Raw genomic sequence first — 23,040 nt, 5'->3', positions numbered from 1 at the left:
TCTAGAAAGAATTAAATTCTGATAGAAACAAGTGAAGTCAATTAGCTGATTTTTTAAAATTTTTTATTTTACATGAAACTGATTGATGCAATCCTGTGGTGCCATCTTTAGAGAAAATTATTTTTCAAAAGTAAACAAAAATCCTTTGTATTATTTATATATTAATTTGCCTAATTTTTGAAAACAAAACTCATAGCTTTATCCTACTTAACTATAAATGATACATTTAAGAAATTGAAACAAAAGATGGATAGCATAGGCATAAATGAAACCGTTCAGTAAACTGCTTCAGTCCACTATTTTCAAAGGTGATTATTTGAGCCCAAAGGAAAAGTTGTAAGCCACAAACTATAGTTTTAATAGAACAAAAGAATGTTTAGATTTTTAGCAAAGCAATATCTTAAAACATATCTTCATTCAATATTTCATATTGAAATAACTCATGTATAAAGTTGCTTTCCATTATTTACTTTAAAAATAATACAATTATGATGTTCAAATATGTATTTAGTCATATGTCCAAACAAAAAATATCTGGAAAATTCAAACTCCTGCAACAACTTATATAAAGATTACAGAAAAAAAAGACAAGCTACAAAATACATCATAGGAGGAAAACAATATCACAGCATTTATGTTGGATATGTATTTTCTTATATATTCATACCAGTTGAACAGATCGCTGTCAAAATTTAGTGAGCTATTAAGAAATGCAACTAAATTCATACTATTTCTGACATTAGGTAACTGCTGATTTCATGTTTGACTCATGGTTTCATTAAAAATGATTTATAGTAATCATTTTTATCATGACATTTTGAGAGGCACAGATTAAGTGAGGGCATTATTATGCCAAACCTGGCAGAATCTATACCTGACTCCATTTAATTACAGTGTAAAGTATCTGAAGAGCCCATGGCAACCAGATATGGCATTTAATATGTGCCCATGCTGAGTAACCACATTAACATTGGTGATTAAAACATTCACAGCTAAGTAGATGAGACATTTTAAAAAGCTGCAGGACAACTTCAATACAAGAACTCAAATGGATAAATCTCCAAAATCTTAAACTCTTCTTAATCTGTTTGTAAAGTTTGTTTAAGGAGTAGTGGTCTAGTCGTCAAGACCCTAAGAGATGGAAAACAGGTTTACTTCTTCTACACTGGGACATCTGAAATTAGTAAGCAAGACAACCTGAACTCATTTTGCTCTTACATGCAGAAGTGTGTGTGCGTGCGCGTGCACATCTTAAAATGGCTTAAATTTAAGAGTCAACTTCTCTAGTCAGTAATGGTAAAAAACTAGAATCGCTAGTCAGTCACTATCCTATGATGTCAAGTGTTAAAGTCTCCACAGCATGAGACTCTCTGATTCTCATCACCTGTGGTGAAGAGGCACGACTGAAAAGCAACTGCCATGTTGTCCTCTTTTCAACAGAAGAGAAGCCTGCTACCTATACAATTTTCCATCACTATGTATCCTATTCTGAATACTTGGATCAAAATCTCATTTCAATCAGCTTAATCCACACAAGTGTAAGACACAAACAGTAGAACCAATTCTAAAGACTTTAAAATAGGAAACATTCACAGCATTCAAAATTTGTAATTTTTAGGGCTGCTAGTCAGAATCTGTAGAAAGAAGACAGAAATGAAGAGGAAAAACTGACTGCTCAGTGCACCACATCGTCAGTATGGCACCTATGTGGTACCAGGTCACAACTGTAGACTGAAGCTGGGAATGACGTGACCAGAACGTTCAAACGACTCAGATCCCCTTTTTTCTTTGTAAAAGCCCTGGAAATGCAATGTCGCGGACAACTCACTAAAAATGTTTCTATTTCATTACCCACACTGTAGTGTCTCATATTCCTTATCCTAGGTTACACGGTCTGATTTTTAAGGTCTATTATGCATTTTTTCTGAGTGGCGGCAACACCTCTAAACAAATAACATAGCTAGTTATAAATCATAGAATGAGAGATCACAAACAAACCAAAAACCTGTACATTTTCCAAACTAGCAAGAAATAAATTATATCATGATATAGCAATGAAAATTGTATCAATATTAACTAATAGTTCTATGGTAGATTATTTTCCCCCATAAAATTAAGCAGTGCAGAATACGGCTTGGCTACAGTTAATCACTTTTGGTTTTCTTAAAAACACAACTTTATTCACTATAAACAATTAAAAGGCAGTTTTCTTCCTCTGTAATACACAGACATTAAATCTAAGATTGTTTTTTAAAGTCTCAACTACCTATTAAGAAAAGGGTTTTTAAATGGCTAAAAGGAATCAGAATACCAAAGTTTAGTGTATGAAGAGTACATATAAACCAAGAAAAGTAGATCATTGGTGTTAGGTATTTCATATGAATAGCTGCATTAAGGTCCAAAGTTTTTCCATCTTTACAAATAAAAAAGGTGTCCTCTCCCCATGGGGATCTGCATCGTACATCTCTCCCAGCACGTATGAGAAGGGTTTTAGAATGCTGCCAATGCTAAATCTTCAGTACCTAGAGTTGGAGGACAGTAATTACAGTGGCAATGGTGCATCTGAAAGCGTAGTTATGATCCAACACGAGTTGTGGTGGTTCTTTTATCTGAGAAAAAACTTTTCAGAAGAAACACCTGCCCTATGCTAACCACCAGAAGAATGAGGGCTTCTCCTACTGACCAATAGGCCACTCTTGTATTTAGATCCTCTGCTCGGCTTCGGCCTTGAGCCTCCCTCAGTCGGAAATGAGTCTGATAGTCGATGACAGACTTCAGAGCTTCGTGAATGGAAACACAAGCAGATTCCATCTAAACAGAAACATTTCCAGTTAGTTTAACGTCTTTCATAGTTCTATACCTAGCATATTCTTCTGCTGTTTTTCATCTGAATCTCTCACTGGTTTAATTCTGCTGTAGTGAACAGGCAACCATTCTTTCACTCTTATTAGTTGCCCTGGCAGCGATGCTCTTCTATACACTCCCCTGGGCCAACCACCGAAGGAGGCCTGTTCCCCCGACCAGGATGCCACACTTCTAAGGCAGCTGATGGGACACAAACTAACAGAAGTGAACATTTTCCTTTTTTAGTTAGGGTCAGTGGCTATTAAATTTCAAAAGGTTCTTAAGAACTAAAAGAGGCCGGGCTATGGTGGCGCACGCCTTTAATCCCAGCACTCGGGAGGCAGAGGCAGGCGGATCTCTGTGAGTGAGTTCGAGACCAGCCTGATCTACAGAGCTAGTTCCAGGACAGGCTCCAAAACCACAGAGAAACCCTGTCTCGAAAAACCAAAAAAAAAAAAAAAAAAAAAGAATACAGTAATAGGTTAGTAAATTCACCAATAATGGGAGCAGAGGACACAACCAGCATACTCTAAAAAATAAACCAAATATGCAAAAGACCCAAACCCAACTAATCAAAGTTATCTGAAACTTTAAACAGGCAAAAGTATTATCAACATCTTTAGCTAACTTTTGAATCTGACAGTAGGAAGAGAATAACCATTATTCTTCACATTAGTTTTTAGGGTTTTTTTTAATGCACATGAATGTCTGGCAGGCATATGTGCATGTACACCATGTACATGCCTGGTGCCAGAAGAATCCAGAAGAGGGTACTGGATCCCAAGAACTGGAATTACAGACAGTTGTGAGCCACCACATGGGTGCTGGGAGCCAAACCTGGGTTGTCTGCAAGAGCAACAAGTGCTCTAAACTGCTGAGCCATCGCTCCAGCTCCAGAATTATCTTTTTCTAAACAGTTACCTCTTCGATAAATAAATCTCCGTCAGGCCAGTGACTAAACCAATGTGTACATAGTGATGCTGAAACTTGAATGTACTAGGCATGTACACATTGGTTTGTGGTCCTCAACTTGGATGACATTTTACTTTTTGTATGATTGTTATCTGATTTAAAAATGGTTATACTTTTTAAATATATATATGTGTATGTATGTACACACACACATATAGCAGGGTTTAATATTCTACTGTTGAAAACCTAATCCTGGAAATGAAACACAATTCATTACTATTTTATCTCACAAACCATGTAGGAAAAATTTATGACACATCTAACTTTGTCTTAATTTTATTTATTTATTTATTTGTTTGTTTGTTTGTTTTTGGTTTTTCAAGGCAGGGTTTTTCTGTGGTTTTGGAGACTGTCCTGGAACTAGCTCTTGTAGACCAGGCTGGTCTGGAACTCAGAGATCCACCTGCCTCTCTGCCTCCCGAGTGCTGGGATTAAAGGAGTGCGCCACCACCGCCCGGCTGTCTTAATTTTAATTAAGATACACAGACATTAGGAAATAACCTATTTACTCAAATTTTACTGCCAGGTATGCATGCCTATAATATGAAACCGGGCGAGTTTGGACAAGAAGATCAAAGCACAAGTAGACCTACTGGATTATGTGGTGAATTGCAGACTAGCTTGGACTACAGAACAAGACCTTCTGATAGGCAATATAGCAATTAACATGTAAGAATCCCTTGGATTATGTCAGGGAGCATGAATTAAGAACTGTTATACTTGAGCCAGGCGGTGGTGGCACACGCCTTTAATCCCAGCACTCGGGAGGCAGAGGCAGGCGGATCTCTGTGAGTTTGAGGCCAGCCTGGTCTACAAGAGCTAGTGCCAGGACAGGCTCCAAAGCTACAGAGAAACCCTGCCTCGAAAAACAAAACAAAACAAAACCAAAAAACAACAAAAAAAGAACTGTTATACTTGCTGGTGTGGTGGTGCATGTCTTTAATCCCAGTACTTGGGAGGCAGAAACAGGCAGATATCTGTGAGTTCGAGGCTGGCCTAGTTTACAGAGTGAGTTCCAGGACAGTCAGTGGTACACAAAGAAACCCTGCCTCAAAAAAAAAAACAAAAAAAAAAAATAAAAAAAACCCAAACAACAACAACAAAAAAACCCCCAAACCCCAAACAAACAAAAAAACAGAGAAATGTTATGTTGGAGAAAATTACTACAATTAAGTTAAATTCATTCCTACAGTTTTTGAGATATAGGCTAATTTTTAAATCATTAAAAGTGAAAATTTTCATATATATTCAAAGAACAAAATAGCGAGTCCCATATCCATAATTATTAATACATGGCTGATCTTGTTTCATCTTTATTTCTATCTTTCTAATGATTTAGAGCAGTTCTTTTTATTAAGTTTTTTTTCTCCATTTACGCGCGCGCGCACACGCGCGCGCGCACACACACACACGAGTGTTTTCTGCATGTACGTATGCCCACCAAGGTCTGAAAGAGGGCATCAGATCCTGGGGAACTACAGTTACTGATGATTGCTGGATCCTCTACAGACCCAGCAAGCACTCTTAACTGCTAAGCCAACACTCCATCCATATTTAAAGCCATCTATGATACTGTAGCATTCCTTCACAACTGAAAGAAGATGCTTTAGAACACTGGAATTATTTGCCTTGCTACTTTTCTATCTTAGTGGCTGCTATGGTATGGATCCCCAGTGTCCCAAAAGGCCATATGCTAAAGCACTGGCCACTGATGGGAGAAGAGAGAATCTTTAGGCGACAATGTCTACAAAAATGGAGTTATGTCTTTGGGGGTTCAACCTTGAAAGGTATACTAGGATCCTGGCCCCTCCTCTCTCTTTGCTGCAGCGAAGGTGAGCAACTTTCCTCTCCTGTGCATCCCTGGCAGTGTTCTACTTCTCCACAGGTTAGCTGACCAGAACTGCAAACTGAGACACATGAACCAAAATGACCCTTCCCCGCTTAGGTTGGTTATCTTCAGCTCTCTGTCCCAGCAACGGGAGACTGTGAGCTGTGAGCTACCACCCACGTTAACACTTCTTCCTTTCTCTACACTTAGGGGTTCATAAAATCTTTGAACATGGGGTTGCACCACAGAGGTCTCATTATCTATTGAATGTCTAATCTTCAGGAATTTAGATTTTTAAATCATTTCAAAATTCAATGTTCATCAAGGAGTGAATACATGCTATTACATTATGTACTCTTCCCCCTTTTAAGTAATGCTATTCAACTCTTTTATTACCTGGGTAAGAGCACTGACTCGGTTCTCACTGGGAAACAAAGGTGGGTCTTCTCCAACTTGAAAATCAAAATACACCGTTTTGTGTGTGAAAGTAGAAAACTCATTGCTGAAGCAAAATTTGTATGTCCCATTTCTGGAGGCAGTGAAAGTGAAACTGTCGTACTGTTTTTTCATCTCCTTGTACAACACCTGACCGTCAGGATCTTCTAGTCGACAATCTACATCGTAGTGACCGCCAGTGATCACCTGGAAGAGAGTTACAGTGATCACAGTAGCTAACATTTGAAAACAAAACCAACCAAGTTTCTTGCTAAAATGACAATAAGGCTGACAGAGGTCTTCCTATCACAACTTCACAGACCCTGATTTTTACCAGTGGATTACAGACAGAGTTAAAATTTCAGTTCAACTAAAGCTTTATAGAAAGTGAAGAGGTCCCCTCCTAACAGCAGAGAGGAAATGTAATCATATCAACCATTCAGACAACTGTACTGGTTGCTATAGCTAAAACAAAATGGTGAGACAACAGTTTTGGCAATCTCTAACCATGAAAGTGGATGGTACAGAAATGTTATTTCAGGCTTTAATTCTCTTGGCTAGCATACCATTGACATTATACATCAGTAAGACAAAGAGGTCTAAGTTAGACTTCAAAGAAATTTCTATTACTTATATGACCTTTTGTTTCAATAGTCACACAAGATATAATTTGTATTCGCAGAGCTACAATGTACACATATATATTATACACACAAACATGTACAAGTACAAATATAAATGAATGAACTCGTTGGATTAAGACTAGGGCTGTGCAATGCTATGTAAATATACCAATGAGCTACATCCCTTGCCTGATTTTGCTTGTGGACTAGATCTTGCTAACCTGATCAGAACGACTACAAACTTGATCTGGTTGCAAGCCTTTAACGGGTAAACTTTCCCTCCAGCCAGCACACGTTTTGTTTTGTTTTGTTTTTTTTTCCTTTTAGTTTTGTGTTTTGGTTTTTGGAGACAGGATTTCTCTGAGGCCTGGCTGTCCTGAAACTTGCTCTGTAGACCAGAGCAAGATCAGCCTGTCTCCCAAGTACTGGGATTAAAGGCGTGCACCACCACTGCTTGGCCTACTACAAATTTGTAACTCACCACTTCAGTTACAAAGAAGGTGGGATTACATGTATGCCAGCACACATGGTCAGATAAAACATTTGGGGCTACAATTTTAAAAAGCATTTAATAAACAGGGCATTTACCCTTCTCTTTAAAAGTAAATACCCTTTCTTCTAAGAGAAAATGTCTTCATTCTAATACATCTAGATATTCGTACCTGATTACAGGACTCTGAATAAAACAAATTGAAAAAAAAAAAAAGACTTGGTTACCAGCCACATTTATTCTATCAAATTTAAAAACAAGCAACCTTACTTTAGTTAACAGTACCTCTTCTAAATTTGCTCACCCGTTCCAACTAAAATTGGGTATCATCTCAAACTCAAATTCCACCATCTGTTCACAAGATCACAACACTTTTTTGACCATCCTAAACCGTCCATTACTAATCCACAATATACTATGGTCCCAAATGCCTAAAGGTTCTCAAATCTAATCTCTTCTAACATGGGGTTTCCCAACCTGGTAGTAGGGGCTGTATTGTTCTGGGCACCATACCACATTCACATTTAGGACTAATCTCTCTGCAATCTCAGTATATTAGATGTCAGCTGCAGCACCCCATAACTTGCAATTTCTCCTTGTGGGGTGGGAGTGGGGGTGTCCTATTTTTATCCTTCAATTAAAAAAAAAAACCCTCACTTAAAATCTTTTGAACACTCACTATACCCTATCAAGAGTCGAGATCTGTCATATCAGCATGCACTCCCTCCTACCACCTCTTGCCTCAGCAATTTCCTGTTGTCACCCCCAGACTTCACAAGCTCTCTGCCTAACATCTCTACTTACAATGGGGTTCAACAGAATTTGTTTGCCAACATATCACAGGACCTAACACTGCAAATGTTTATAAACCTAGTTTATTACAAGACAATGTAATATAAAACATCATTGCCAAAAGTTCTCACAGAGATCTGGAGAGATCAGGTATGGGCCTTCTTTGCCCTTCCTTTTTGCCATCTGGGCCAGATGTACTCAGACCAGGACCATTCAGGTGTGAAAGGAACACCGTGCAACCAGAGATACCAGAGCTGAGTTTTGTCTGAGTTGTCTTCTGGCCATATAGGCACAGGTAACTAAACTTTAGAGCAGAGCTCTGAGTCAGGAATTGGGCTACAGGAGAGCAGAGAGACCAAATACAAATCATGTTAGTTACAGGGGGAAAAAAAGACAATCTGATCCAAAATCACCGCTTAGAACTCTCAGCTCACACAGCCATAAAGCAAATTTTTTTTTTAATTTATTATGTATAGTGTTCTGCCTGCATGCCAGAAGAGGGCACCAGATCTCATTACAGAAGGCTGTAAGTCACAGGGGTTGCTGGGAATTGAACTCAGGCCCTCTGGAAAAGCAGCCAGTACTCTTAAACCTCCCAGCCATCTCTCCAGCCCATGCAAAACTATTCTTACTACTTCAGTGCCACCTGCTAAGATTTTAGTACCAGAGCTTAGCCTAATGCCAGGCCTGCTGGAACTTTCAAGCTATCTCTTCAGTGTGCCCTTTCCTCCTCTGCTAGATTGCAGACCAAACCTTAATTATCCTTCCTCGGGCAGCTCAAACCTCACTGCTCCACTACATTTCTCCTGGTGAGTGCTTTGTCCCCTGCCAGCATTCTGCCGTGTAGCATTGCACTTTAACATCCAGACTGTGTCTACTCTCGGCGGTACTACAATGGAGTTCATCTTGAGACTCCCATTTCTAGTCCTTACAATTTGGGTGACCTTGGATCTAAGCCCACCTTGGATTCTGTTTTACCAATTGAAAGGAATACAAACTCTTCTCTATTTTTATTAGTTTTCTTGAGAAAGAACATATATAAAACATTTGGCACTCTGTATACGTAAGAGATTTTTAAAAACTGTTATAGCACCAAGCATATTATCTGTAGATATAAAGTTCAAGAAATGTATATTGAACTCAGGAAAGTCTGACTTACATCCTACAATTCCTTTGTTGTAATTATATATGCTGAGAATTGATACACAAATATATAGTCTCCTCTCCCTCCCTCCCTCATCAAGTATTACCACCAATATAAACACAAATTAGCACGGACTGTTGATTTTACCTTTTGTTTTCTCCTTCCGCACTATGCTAACCTAGTTGAAGCTATTATCGCTTCTTTAAAAAAATACGTTTATTATTTCCAATTATGTGTAAGGGCGTGTCTGGGAGAGTGTGTGCATGTGAGTGCCAGTCGAGGCCAGAGGTTGTTGGATAACAAAGGGATGCAGCTCTAGTTACAGGTGACTGCGAGCCACCTAGCACTCCAGAATTGCTGGGAATGTTAAATGAGCCTATGAACAAAAACGGGAGACTGTTTTAGTCTACTTTAAGAAATCACACTGAAGAGAAAAGTTCCTGGTTTACACTGTCCCCAAACTGAGAAAGGGCCTCTGGTGTAATCACAATTTTTTTTTTTTTTTACAACACCCTTGACAGATGATCTTTAAAAATCCCCTAACAGAGAGCTTCCAATCACGTCTGCAGTAACCAAGAGTCCGGGGTCATACAAAAACCACCCCCCCAGACCCTAAAAGATCATTATATTATATCCGATTACACTGGAGTTGTGGATTACAGGAGTAGAGCTGGGCATTTGTGTGCAGTAACAACTTAAAATAAACCCCTTAATTTTTTAAAGAAGAAAGTTATTTAATAGTGCTCAAATTCAATGAATGGCACCGGAGAATGTCACAGCCACAGGAAGCATTTCTGAAATTCACAATGCCCTGCCTCCATAACCGATGTGACTCGGGTTAGGCCAACCACAGTGGCTGGGTCCGGGGTACCTGGAACTCCAGGGTGCACTTGGTGCCCTGAGTGATGTCCTCGTAGAAGCACTGCTTGGCATTGTCGGGCAGCTCAAAGGTGATCTCGGAGGCGCCGCTCGGGCCCGACAGCAGCAGCAGCCCCCACAGCAGCAGAAGCAGCTTGCATCCCCAACGGCCCGCTGCGGCCGCCCAGCGCGGCGACGGCGCCGACCCCGGCATGATCCCGGCAGTGCGGCGGCCTCAACGGAGCTGCGGGGCCTCGACGCGCGCAGCAGGCCCGGCCCCCGCCGGCCCGCGAGCCTCAGCGACGCGTGCGACGGGGAGCGAGCGCGGGCTTCCGAAGAGTCGCGCTGAGGGAACCGGCGCCGATCTGGGAAGAGTCGAGGGACGCGGGGGTACAGCCGGCGGACCAGCGGAGGAAGAGGCCTCGCTGACCGGAAGTACAGCGGGCGCCTCGGCGGAAGGGGCCGGGCCGGGCCCCAGCGACCCGGATGTGATATCCGGGGTGCGGGCGAGGCGTTGGAGTGAGGACGTGGAAGCGCGCGGGGCCTCGGCGTTGCGGGGGCGGCCTCCTTGGGCGAGGGGCGGGGCCGCGCGGGAACTCCACGGAAGGGGCGTGGCCGACCGTTGCCTAGGAGGGGCGCGTGGTCTCGCTGCTCGCCCGGCTGCGGTGGTGAAGGGCTTGCGCTGCGTTTTGTCACCGTGAGTACCGAGTTTGGGGACGCTCCGAGGGACTCCGAAGAGCTCACCGGGGCGGGGGCGGGGAGCGGGGACCCATCGCCGGTGGCGGAGCGCTTTCTGGTTTGCAGGAGGCTCTTATTAATTGTAACAGTGGTGGAGGAGGCAGCTTCGGCAAAGAGCGCATGTTCTCAGAGCTGAACACGAGACTGGGATTTCTAGTCCCTGCTCGTTACCTCCCGGCCCTCTGACCTCTGCCTGGATGCTTAAACCCTCTGCTTTAATCTAAAGAGTGCTGATAAATACGGATTATTGCACGGGTTCATTATCTGGGAAGGGCCTCTAGAGGAGGGGCTGGCACGTGGTGAGCACTAGCCGAGTTTCGGTTTAATAAAAGCACACGTCTGTTGTGTACCCCATTGCAGGGTCCTTCCACCTGAGTAAGTGGTCATGTGTCTCTTGTACTGATTAGGGAGTTGAGGATCCAACACAACAGAATTACAGCCGAAATACTAATTTACCTATGAGCAACATGGCGTTTCTTAATACATTCTACCATGCGTCTGCCAGTCAGGTGGTGGCTTTTTTTTCTTCTTTTTTTTTTTTTTTTAGAAAAAGGCAGGAATGGACTTTATTAGAACGGGGGTTTGTGAGTGAGGGTGGGGTAGGTTATATAAAAGGAGAGGAGACGGAAGTTACTCTATAGCCTGGGGCACCCAGAGCTTCTGCAGTGGCCAAAGGAATGGAGGCCAGAGGTCACAGCCTTAATTTTATCTAGACTGGGGAGAGACTACACCTTCCTGAGAACCAGGCCAGAAACAAATATTATTTTGTTGGCGAGTGAAAGTAAAACTGAATTTGACAGTGAGAACTGTAGGTTCTGTTTTCTGACTCAGGTGGGTGAGGTAAAAGGTAGTGCTCTTTTAAACTAACCTCAGGCCGCAATCCCAGCACTCAGGGAGGCAGAGGCAGGCGGATTTCTGTGAGTTGGAGGCCGGCCTGATCCACGGAGTGAGTTCCAGGACAGCTAGTGATAGACAGAGAAACCCAGTCTCCAAAAAAACCCGAACAAAATAGAAAAAAAGAACTGAGCAGGTAACGTGACTCAGTAGGAGAGCTTGTCCAAGGCTGACTCTTCAGCCCTGCGGGGGTGGGGGTGGAGGGGATATCTACGACACACCCAAACCAGTCTGCCTTCTTTCTTCCTAAGAGGACAGTGCAAATAAATAGGAAAGAAGGAATAAGATTTAAAATCTCAGTACAGTGTGAGGGGTTTGTGAGGGAGGGAGGAAAGGGGAAATGATATAACTATAATCTCAAAAAGTCGTAAAAATCAGCGGAATATCACTTTTAATCTCAATTAAATATTACCAGACAGGCATTTTTTTTTCAATGATAAACATTTTATTTCTGTAAGTGTAGTATAACAAAGGCAATCTTGGTGGCCAAAATAACTAAATAGCAAGGGGAGGGCAAGAAGAGAGGTTAGAAAGAAGGAAGTGTCGGTGTGGCTGCTTCGACAGGCTAGCGATGCTAGACATGGTTGTGCACTGCTAGTAGAAAGGTGAACTGCCACTTTGGGGAAAGCCTAACGTGTAGTAACGCGAAAGATACATGTAGACTATGGAATACATACATGACCTGCAAGTTTCACTTTTCATATTTTTAAAATTGTTTGTTTTGTTTTGTTTTTTGAGGCAGTTCCTCTGTAGCTTTGATGGCAGCCTAAGAACTCTACAGACCAGCCTGGCCTTCAACTCAGAGACCTTCTTGCCTCTGTGTGGGGATTAAAGTGTGCTGGGATTAAAGGTGTGGACCACCCTTGCCCTGCTGGGCTAAGATTTATTAAGTGTACAGTATTCTGTTTGTATGTTTGCCTGTACGCCAGAAGAGGGCAGTGGATCTCATTAGAGATGTTGTGAGCCACCAAGTGGTTGTTGGGAATTGAACGCAGGACCTCTGGAAGAGTAGTCTCTCCAGCGCCACTTTGCATAATTTTATACCATACTGTACAATGTACCTTAGAGTATTTACTGTGGAGCATGATTCTCAGAGTACCTTCTGAAGTCTCCTGGAGGTTTCTGAAGGATCTTTCAGAGGGTTTGCATTTTTTGAGGCTGGATTTTTCATGTGTTTCAATCAATACAGCATAGCAGATTGAAGGAGGTGAGCATTCAGGCTTTTCTATGAGCCTAGATTTATAAAAGTAAAGCAGTGTCTTTCCTTTGATGTAATTATGCCTCATTTTCAAACATACTGTGTGTGATAGGTTGAGTTGTATACCTTCGGACACAATTCCAAGACCTCATTCCCATCCCTGTGGATATCACTTCATTTGGAAGTAAGATTTCTGCAGTTATTGTTAAATTAAGATCCCCAGAAGAGATTATCCTAAATCTCGTGAGCCCTTTTAAAGTGCAGTGATTGGTGACCTGATAGAGAAAAGACGCAGAAGAATGTAAAGACACACAGATAGATTTGAGTGGTGTGTGCACAAACCAGGGAACACCAAAACTTGTCCATAGTCCCGAGAAGCTAGGAGAGAAGCTCTTCAGAGCCTCCAGAGTGAGCCAGTACCTTCACTTCAGCTGTCAGGGAATAAGCTTGTTATTTTTAAGTCACCGAGTTGGTGGTTATTTGTTACACGGTATAAGGGACATGACCATATTTCATGAGTTTAGTAAAAACTTGTCAAATATCTTTCATACTTAAGAAATGTCACATGGACCCAGTACTCAGCACTCATGCAGATGTGGAGGACAGCAGTTGATAATCAAGTGCCTCCTACTGATCTCCGCTTGGGTTTGGGAACACGTTATCCAGGATCTCACAGACTGGGCTAGACAGGCTGGCTAGCAAGCCCAGGGGTCTTCCTGCCTGTCTCTCTAGCTCTGGGGTTGCAGGCAAAGGGCACCCCCTTTGGCTTCTTTATGGGCTCCGCAGGTCTGAACTCAGGTCCTCATGCTTGTGCAGCAGGCACTTAACCCTCTGGGCCATCAGTTAGCCCAGCCCCTTTTCATAATTTCTGTTTCAAGAGCTAGACAGACAGACACAGGACAGATGCTTGGAGTCCATATTCCTAAATTCTGAGAGCTTCTACAGCCTGTAATTTCCCCACAGTAAATTTGAATTTCACAATTTGGTGTGTGAGTGTGACAGCCTATCTGATCCCGAGTAGAGAACAAAGCCACGAGGAAGCCCTGACATTGCTTTGCCAGACAGGGCACGTTTATTTCTAGGAAAAAGCAGAGGGTCAAAACCACTAGTTCCAGAAACTGCTAACCAGGAGCTGAAAATGGCAACTATGGAAGAAATCTCTAAAAGCCAGGAATCCAGTCAATTCCTGGATGGTTAACTCGTCAGGAAGTTTGGTAGACCATATTGCTTGTCTCTAGAAGTTTCTCAACATGGCAGAATTAAAATTTGGTGTTACGAGCATGATATTTTGGGCCAGTAGTTTTTTTTTTAATTATTTTTATTTATTTATTTTTGGATTTTAGAGACAGGGTTTCTCTATAAGGGCCAGTATTTTAAACCCCCAATCAGTGTAGCGAGATGGAAATTGAAGGTAGTGAGAGCCACACTGCATTTGTTTCAGAAAACCTCATTGCCCCAACAGCCTTTGGCCACCAGGTGGTGCTGTTCACTTTCCAGATTACTACACAGGCAAAGGCGCTGCCTTGTTCTGCTTTCCGAGGTTTACAGAAATGCAGCTAAAACATTTGAGCAGAATTCACTCAAAAACACCAGACCCACAAAAGGGAGAGTGGGGGGTGGTTAGGTAATGGAGAAAGAACACTGACAGCTGCTTCTAGAGAGTCATGTTAGGAATGTAAGCCTTTGCCTAGGTGAAGAACCGGCAAATTGAACCACAAAAGGACCTAGTTGGAGTTCTGTTGTTAAAAAGAATGTTGTTCTGGCTGCCATTAGATTAGATTGAGGTGTATAAATAGGGAAGTAAGATTAATCTATGTAAAAAAGTCATTAGCAAAAATGTGACAGTGGTTGACTAGGTGGCTGATGGGAGTGTCTGCTGCTGCAAGGTGACTGGAACGGAGAGGTTCTGAGCCATCTCATCGCAGAGGCGCAGAAAGACTAGCCTGCTGTGACTGAATGAAGGTAGGGATGCTCAGGAGAGCGACAGAAGAGGCTGGGGTGGGGGTGCTTAAAGCAGTCTTTTCAGTGATGATCTGTTTTCTAGGCCCCATGCTCAGTGTAACTCATGGTGCTTTCCTCTTATGTAAGACACTTTCTTCCTTTAGTTACTCCAGTCCTCTAAAGACACCGTTTAACTCCCCTTATATAACTTTCTTGCTCCTGTATTGGCACATAATGAATGCCCAACTATATTAGTTAAAGACATGTTATAGAATGATAAAGTGTAAAATCTTCCCCTTTTGTTTTGATATACATGGTAATGCTATTTTAATCATTGTAAATAATTGACTTTCGTGGCATGCATGCTTTAAATGGTGTATTTACTAGGCTGTTTTGTATCGTATGTGATTGGTTATCTTTTTTTTTTTTGGATTTTCGAGACAGGGTTTCTCCGTAGCTTTTTAGTTCCTGTCCTGGAACTAGCTCTTGTAGACCAGGCTGGCCTCGAACTCATAGACATCCTCCTGCCTCTGCCTCCCAAGTGCTGGGATTAAAGGTGTGCGCCACCACCGCCTGGCTATCTTTTTATTTAAAGTGCCATATGTCTTGGAAAGCAAACCACATTGACAGCCACAGGTAGTTGTAAGTCTGTATTCTAGGTAGGAAGCAGCTGAAAAGTTTATCAGTTCCTGGGCGTAACTGAGGGTTTACACGAGCTGTCCTGTGCATCCAGTAACAGTGGAAAGAATAATAATAAACAATGTCTTTTAGCCTCATATAGGCCCTGGGGTAGGGACAGCCTATGTGAGGGACATTACAGCCCAGAAGAGCCCAGTTAAGAGTGAGTGTCCTTTGGAAGGCCACTGTGTGTGTGTGTGTGTGTGTGTGTGTGTGTGTGTGTGTGTGTGTGTGTGTGTGTGTGTGGAGAGAGAGAGAGAGAGAGAGATAACTATACATTCAGTTCCATTTTGAGGTCTGTTGAAGCAACTTCTGCCTTTCAGAGAGTCACTGTTGGAATGTCCTCTCCGCTGGGCTCAGGGAGCCAGTTCATGCCCATTTGTGTACTCATTCTTCCCCACTTGCCAGCTGAAATGGGCTTTGTGCTTGTTAGACATCCCTTTAAGGTGGAGCCACATCCATTCATTCTTATTCAGCATTTCCCACCTTGCTAAAGACAGCTCATTAAGCATATTTAAGTAGTTCCAGTGTGCTCCCCTCAATCTAATTACAGACAAATACTGTAATTAAATTATTAAACAGGGTTTCTCTGTGTCTCTTTGGCTGCCCTGGAACTCACTCAGTAGACCAGGTCGTCCTTGAACTCAGATCCACCTGCCTCTGCCTCCCAAGTGCTCGGATTAAAGACGTGTTGTGCCACCACACCCAACTTCTCTCCCTTTTTTTTAAGAATGTTATCCTTTTTCTTTTGCGTTCCAAGCCTACATATATTTTTAAACACACACTAAGCCATTTAGAGGTTTTTTCATCTAAACCTAACTTTACTATATATCCTTTTCTGACCACATGAGTTTAATTTGCTAAGCAATGTGGTTAGGATTAAAGCCGAGGCTTTGACTGGGTCCATCCCATTCCTTAGCTTTCTGAGACTCTAGCTTCGTGGTGGAGGTACTGGTGGGAGCCTTGTTTATTGTCAGAACTCTGGAGTTTCAAGGTCATGCCACCACCAAGAAGCCCCAGGAAAGGCAGTCAGGCTGTTTCAGACTTGATACACCAGAAGAGGAAGGCAAGTGGCCCATGGACACAGCCTCTCAACGTTACTGTACTTAATACCAAGTGCAGAGCTGTGGTATCTGAGCATGTTCACAGTTTGCTTCTTCATACCCACCAGGTTCATTTCCAGCAGAGCTGATGAAGAAAGCCAATTTCCCCAACTCACAGTGGGTCTTATTGACTTAACTTACGCTAATTGTATAGCTTGAAAGAAATCTCTCTTTTTTTTTTTAAGATTTATTTATTTATCAAGTATACAACATTCCTTCCCTGTATGTTTTGCATGCCAGAAGAGGGCACCAGATCTCATTACAGATGGCTGTGAGCCACCATATTGTTGCTGGGAATTGAACTCAGGACCTCTGGAAGAGCAGTCAGTGCTCTTAATCTCTGAGCCATCTCTCCAGCCCCCGAAATAAATCTCTTAATGCACGTGCATCTCTTTGTCCAGTAGTTAGGTTCGGCATCTTTCCCTATTGACTGGGCCCTCGTTGCTGCTGTGAACAGTATGATGTCCTTGTTTTCTCAAGTTTGTTTGCTTGGCTCTTCTTGAGCCCTGGAAAAACATGGCTAGGGCTGTCGGTGTCACAATTTGAATAAGACTCTGGTCTCTGTCCCCTAGGTTCCTCCACACTAGTTGGGGATGAACTGCACAAGCATACGGTCTGAGTGCCGAAGGTCGAAGTTAAAACATAGTTCTCCATCAGCTGTCACAGTCCTTCATTTCCAGGTGGAGATGGAAGAAATAAGCCTTCTGCCCCAAGGCACAGACCACTGCAGAGAAGACAGTTCTCATAACAAAGCAGACTCCAGGCTTGTGATATAGGAACAGTGTACAGGGTACAGCAGGTCAGAAACAGTAAGGTTACATTCCTAACATACACAACCTTTGTTAAGTAAAGAGAATATGTAAGAAAATACTATACCATCAGAACATGTTTTTATTCAAGATAGCACAATACCATGAAAAAAAATTCGGAAATGAAAAGACCAAAGTATCATTTCTGTTGTCATTTTCTAACAATGTGATACTAAGAAATTGTTAATAATGTCACAAATAATATAAAACATAACCTCGTATTTGTGGAGCAAATACATATCTTGTATATATGAAAAAGTTTAAATCACTAACTTTAGATCAAATGCATTTTCTACCAAGACTTAAGTTACCTTTGTAGAAATTGACAGATTGATCATATGGATGTGGAAAGACCTCAAACAGTCAAAAAGAAAAAAACCCAAAGAACAAAGTTTAGTGAGTCATACCTCATCATTTTAAAACTTACTGCAGGAATTTACACAGCATGTGGTTCTAGCATTAGGACAGATGTACAAATCCACAGAGAGCCTGGAATTAAAGCCTCGTAGCTACAGACAGTTGTGTCAAGAAACAAATGTCAACAAGAGTGTCAGAATTTCTTGCCCAAATATCTTAAACTTGTACCAGTAACTGTTTTCTCTTTCCCTAAATACAAAGCTGTTGCTTATAGTTCTAGAAAATTGTACTGTTCTTTTGTGTGTGGTTAGTGGTTTCAAGGCAGGGTTTCTCTGTGTAACTTTGGCTATCCTGTAATTTTCTCTGTAGACTAGGTTGTCATCAAACTCAAATCTGCTTGTCTCTGCCTCACGAATGCTGGTATTAAAGGTGTGCACCACCACCACCCCACTGAGCATTGCACTATTCTTTATGGTGTGGTTTGCTATTGCATGTTTATAAATATTCCTTCAAATTACCCAACATGACTGTACCATCTTTTTACCCAGTGAACCCTGGGACTAGCCCCAGAAATCAAAGCAGAGTCTTTGAAACAGACCCTAGACTGTGTTGTGCAATACTTGAGGAATACATAGAGAAATGGGCACTGTTGCTCAACTGTCACTACTGATGACCTGAAATGACAAGGTATTAAGAAATCAAGTAGCTGTGGAGCTTGACTGCTGCAGTGATAATGCTTTTTAAAATAGCGTCTCATGTGGGTTATTTTGATGGCACCCTAGAGAGCGTAAGTGGAGAAAAGGAGACATGAAATAGCCAGACTTCATGAGCAGTCTGGCTCTAAATGTATTATGCATGTAGTTGCAATATAGACAATATCTCTTAGTGCTCTGCATAAGATCTAACTATAGGTTTGCAAGGATTGTCGCACCAGTTAACCCTCAAATGCATGTGGTTACTTATGGTAATGTAAGGACACTTAGGAAAGAAAGGAGTGGGATTCTAAATCAGGACTGAAGGTTTACTTAGTAGAGAGAAATCACACCCAGGTTTCGCTAGTCTCACATGTGCTCCGCCTCAGTTGATTGCTAAAAAGTGGAATAGCCTGTTGATGACACGGTTCTAAGAAAGCATGCTTGGAGGAGGCTGGTTTGTACGTTTGAGTATGTGCCTTAAATGAGTGGCTGAATTAATCTAGTAACAACAAATGTTTGCAAAACTGTACTAGTAATTTAGTAGGACAATAAATTCTTGGCAATCGATAATATACAATTTGTTTTTCAAAAATTGTAAACCATAAAAAAGAAAAAAGAAAAACTTGTTGGGATTAAAAACAAATGACAGAAAACTCACCAATATAATATTGGCGATAAGAAATAAAGTCCCGAGCTTGAAGAGCCAGGGAGAAAATTACTAACTGTAGGTGTTTATTCGCCCTGCTGGTCAGTTGGTAAAGTGCTGGCTGTAGAAGCATAAGGACTTAGACTTGCTCCCCAGCACTCTGGGCTTACTCGACCAGCGTGCCTAGCACTGGAGATCCCTGGGGCTTGCTCACCACTAGCTGAATCCGGGAGCTCCAGGTTCAGTGAGAGATCCTGCTTCAAAAAACAAGGTGGAGGGGCTGGAGAGATGGCTCAGTCGGTAATAACCTAGCTGCTCTTCCAGAGGTCATGAGTTCAATTCCCAGCAACCACCTGGTGGCTCACAACCATCTGTAATGAGATCTGGCGTCCTCTTCTGGCATGTGGGCACACATGGAGGCAGAATGTTGTACACATAATAAATAAATAAATCTTTAAAAAGAAATTCTGTATTAAAAAAAAAAAAACAAGATGGAGAGTGATTGAGGAAGACATCCGGTGGTGACTCTGGCCTCCACATGAACATGTTCGTGTGTACATGTGTCAGCTACACACACAGACACGATTATATGTACACAAAACAAACACAAACGTAGTTCAAATTTGAAACAAAAACTTAAATTTATCAAAAGTACAATATTTGAATTTTTTAGTAACTAAACAGTCTTTCTGTCAAGAATATCTTTTCTGAGTGTTTTATCAGGAACATAGATGGACATGCTTGTGTTGTTATACAATGCCAGAATTTATTGAATACAATAATTCATAAAACCACATTAATTTTATTTGATTTAAGAAAGCCAGATTTGCTTGCTAGCTGATCACTGACAATTACAGGGTTTTTTATTTCAACCTTAATTACTGATATTAACTCCCAGATCACACATTGCACATCACTGTATGGTGGGTTGCAGAGTCTTCCTTAAGAAGGGGTCAAAGAGGCTGCCTGTGTTCGGATTGTAGAGGGGCTGTTCTGAAGGCAGACAGCTACTGGAGGGACAGGGGCAGGCCTGTAGGGCACTAGACCACAGCGTGCAAAGACGTCATGCTGCTACATTCTGCCTCTGGGTGCACCTTCTGGTACAGTCTCCAGTGAGGAGGGTACCTTTTGTGTGCTTGGTAAGCTCATGTGTCTTGTAATTTGATGGGTTTCACTGTTTATAGGCAGAAAATACCAGTCTGTGTCTCCTGATGTGCTAGCAGATGATGGTATTTACTCGTGTAAACAAGATGTGGAGCCATTCTTTCTTGGCACTTACACTGAAAATGGAGTAGCTCAGGTCAGGGCTGTTGCTTCATTAGATAGAGCAAGCCATGGCTGGGCAGAGGTTAGAAGTCAATATTCCAAACAACAAGGTGCAACCCAGAGCTGACCCAGCCTGTTCTCCATGGTGACTTAATATTTACAGGTAACTTTTACTAAAAATATTTTTGTTTTTGCAGCTAGCAGAAGCCAGGACTCTGGAACACTTTCTGCTGCCTGTGGATTTTCTGAACTGACAGTTTACCAGAAAGCTCCAGCCACTGCACAGTTTCTTCCAATCTACCACTGTTAGACACTTCCTGCCCTCCATCCTTTCCTCTTGGAGAGGAGTAGCAGGCAACGTCAGTAAAGAGTCTCTCACCTCGACTGTTGTGGTTGCCCTTATCATCATGCCGAAGAATAAAGGCAAAGGAGGCAAAAACAGGCGCAGAGGTAAAAATGAAAATGAATCTGAAAAAAGAGAGTTGGTGTTTAAAGAAGATGGGCAAGAGTATGCCCAGGTGATCAAAATGCTGGGAAACGGACGGTTGGAAGCAATGTGTTTCGACGGTGTAAGGAGGCTGTGCCACATCAGAGGAAAGCTGAGAAAAAAGGTTTGGATAAATACCTCAGACATTATATTGATTGGTCTGCGAGACTATCAAGATAACAAAGCTGATGTGATCTTGAAGTATAATGCAGATGAAGCAAGAAGTCTGAAGGCATATGGAGAACTTCCAGAACATGCGAAAATCAATGAAACAGACACATTTGGTCCTGGGGATGATGATGAAATCCAGTTTGATGATATTGGAGATGATGATGAAGACATTGATGATATCTAAGCTAACCTAAGCATGCTACATCCCAAGTTTTCTGAAGATTGTTTTGCATACTTGGGATCTTGACCTTCAGCTGTTAAGTAAAACTTCTTTTAGCATGAGTATGACTTGTTAAAGCAGATTGATGTATTTTTATTTTTTGAAGTATTATATTTCTTTGAAAACCAAAGATGTTATCGTAAGTGACATGTTAACCCTTTGTTCTTATAGATGTAACTGAACTTAGGGGTAGAGCAGTGTGCACTGTTGGGACCGCCTTTCCATTGGGACGCTTCATTTCTGGCACGTGGGTGCTTTGTGTCAGCACTTCTGCCTGAAGCATCCTGGGCTGAAAATGCCCCAGTTCCAGCACATCTGCTTCAGGCGCTTATGCCTTGAGACTGGAGTCAGATTTCGACATTTGTAGTCAGAATGCAGCTGTTTCTCTACTTATGGAGCCATGCCATTTATACTTTTCATATTCTGTACATTTTAGCCTTTGTGTTGTTGCCACCCATAAATAGGCATTTCGGAGTGCCGTTTATAAATTACATCAGTAGCAATTTTGAGTTTTAAAAATTAGTCATTGCAGAAATTAAACACTTAGGTGATAATCATCTTGACTTTAGAAATACAGTAGTTGACAATGTTTATATATAATTTTTACTTTCCTAAGGCATACGCAAGAATTGAAAATAAAAAGTGAAATAAATATGTTCTGATACGTGCATAGAGAAGGTGGTTGTTAATAGTACATAAACCATTTTTTTTACTTTGCAAAGTAGGTTGTGTAAAAAGTCATTTCCAAAAGTTAGCTACTGTATTAAGGCTTTGAATAATTTAATTGCTGTGTATGGATTGAAATTAATTACATAATTGTATAAATAAAGTCTTCCTTAACCTAAGCATAGGTTAAAGGGAGAGGAGCCACAGCTTAATGCAAAGGCAGTCCCTGTTTCCTGAACGGCAGAGTCCAGAAGAGAAGCCCAGTGAAATATGTTGGCATAAAAATACTTTTTCCTTTTGATATGTTCATTATCTCTCTGGTATGTAACAAAAATAAATGACTGGATGATTTTTAGTTCATCATGCGAGAGGCTTTTTCTTTAGACTCTGGTGCTTAAGAGATGAACTTGCTGTTTGCTCATTTCAGTGATGCTGGTGTCGGTCTGCAGTTTCACCTGTGCTGAAGTGAGTATAAACCTTGTCTGTCAGCCCTTGATGCCTTCTCCCTAAAGAGTTGCTTTCTCAGGCTTTGTTCCAGGCACCTTTAAATGGTGACTGGACATGAAAATAACAGTATTCACCCTTTTCTTTTTTCCCAACTAGCCCATAATAATGTAGCTTATGAAAATTCCACAATCAGAAAGAAAGAAAAGCAAATTCAATTTTCCTGGTCGTTGATGGGTGGACTTTTTTAGATGGGTATGCAGTTCCTTGTAAAGGCTAATTTTGCCAAATGAAGCTGGACGTGGTGCTGGACTGGCATTGTCTTTCTCCCCAGAAGGACAATGTGTCTTCTGGAAAGAGAACATGTTGCTGGAGCTTGTTCTACGCAGCATACCTAACTTATACTGTTAGCTGACATTTGTCCCATTACCACTGTAAATTGTTAATACAGAAGAAGCGTGATCATGGGCCAGCTAGCCTGGTGTTTTCTTTCAGCAGCAAACAAGAGACCGTTCCTGTAGATCACCAATCAGTCAGATCTTCTAGCTTCAGGGTTTCTCACCTTCTGTGCCAGTACTGACCACAAAAACAGTTTTGTAGATCATATCCTAGGATGTGTTATGATAGCTATCATTATTTATTCCAGGTTAGCCTTGAAATGGCCATGCCCCTGCCTTCGTGCCACCCTGCCCTATTTAAAACTGATTTTCTAATAAGAGCTTATACATGAACACTGCCCTT

The 23,040-nt window shown here is 41.6% G+C and overlaps 2 protein-coding genes across 2 annotated transcripts; one reads left to right on the top strand and one right to left on the bottom strand.

Moving 5' to 3' along the window:
• Nucleotides 1-46: 46 nt before the first annotated feature.
• Tmed7 (transmembrane p24 trafficking protein 7) lies at nt 47-10,338 on the bottom strand. Its single transcript, XM_050149237.1, has 3 exons — nt 10,000-10,338; nt 6,041-6,286; nt 47-2,811 (listed from the first exon to the last, which is right to left on the bottom strand). Exons 1-3 carry the CDS (start codon nt 10,198-10,200, stop codon nt 2,575-2,577), a joined length of 684 nt encoding a protein of 227 aa, XP_050005194.1. The 5' UTR covers nt 10,201-10,338; the 3' UTR covers nt 47-2,574.
• Nucleotides 10,339-14,456: 4,118 nt separating this feature from the next.
• LOC126505989 (eukaryotic translation initiation factor 1A) lies at nt 14,457-21,571 on the top strand. The gene is made up of 2 exons (XM_050149238.1): nt 14,457-14,778; nt 20,509-21,571. The coding sequence occupies exon 2, from the start codon at nt 20,719-20,721 to the stop codon at nt 21,151-21,153; it is 435 nt and encodes a 144-aa protein (XP_050005195.1). The 5' UTR covers nt 14,457-14,778; nt 20,509-20,718; the 3' UTR covers nt 21,154-21,571.
• The last annotated feature ends 1,469 nt before the right edge of the window (nt 21,572-23,040 follow it).

This window comes from Alexandromys fortis, unplaced genomic scaffold (assembly GCF_014885135.2).
Source record: "Alexandromys fortis isolate MF-2015 unplaced genomic scaffold, M_Fortis_MF-2015_v1.1 scaffold_60, whole genome shotgun sequence".
Classification (NCBI taxonomy): Eukaryota; Metazoa; Chordata; class Mammalia; order Rodentia; family Cricetidae; genus Alexandromys; species Alexandromys fortis.
The sequence above is the reverse complement of the archived record's forward strand: the minus strand, read 5'-3'. Positions and strand labels throughout refer to the sequence as shown.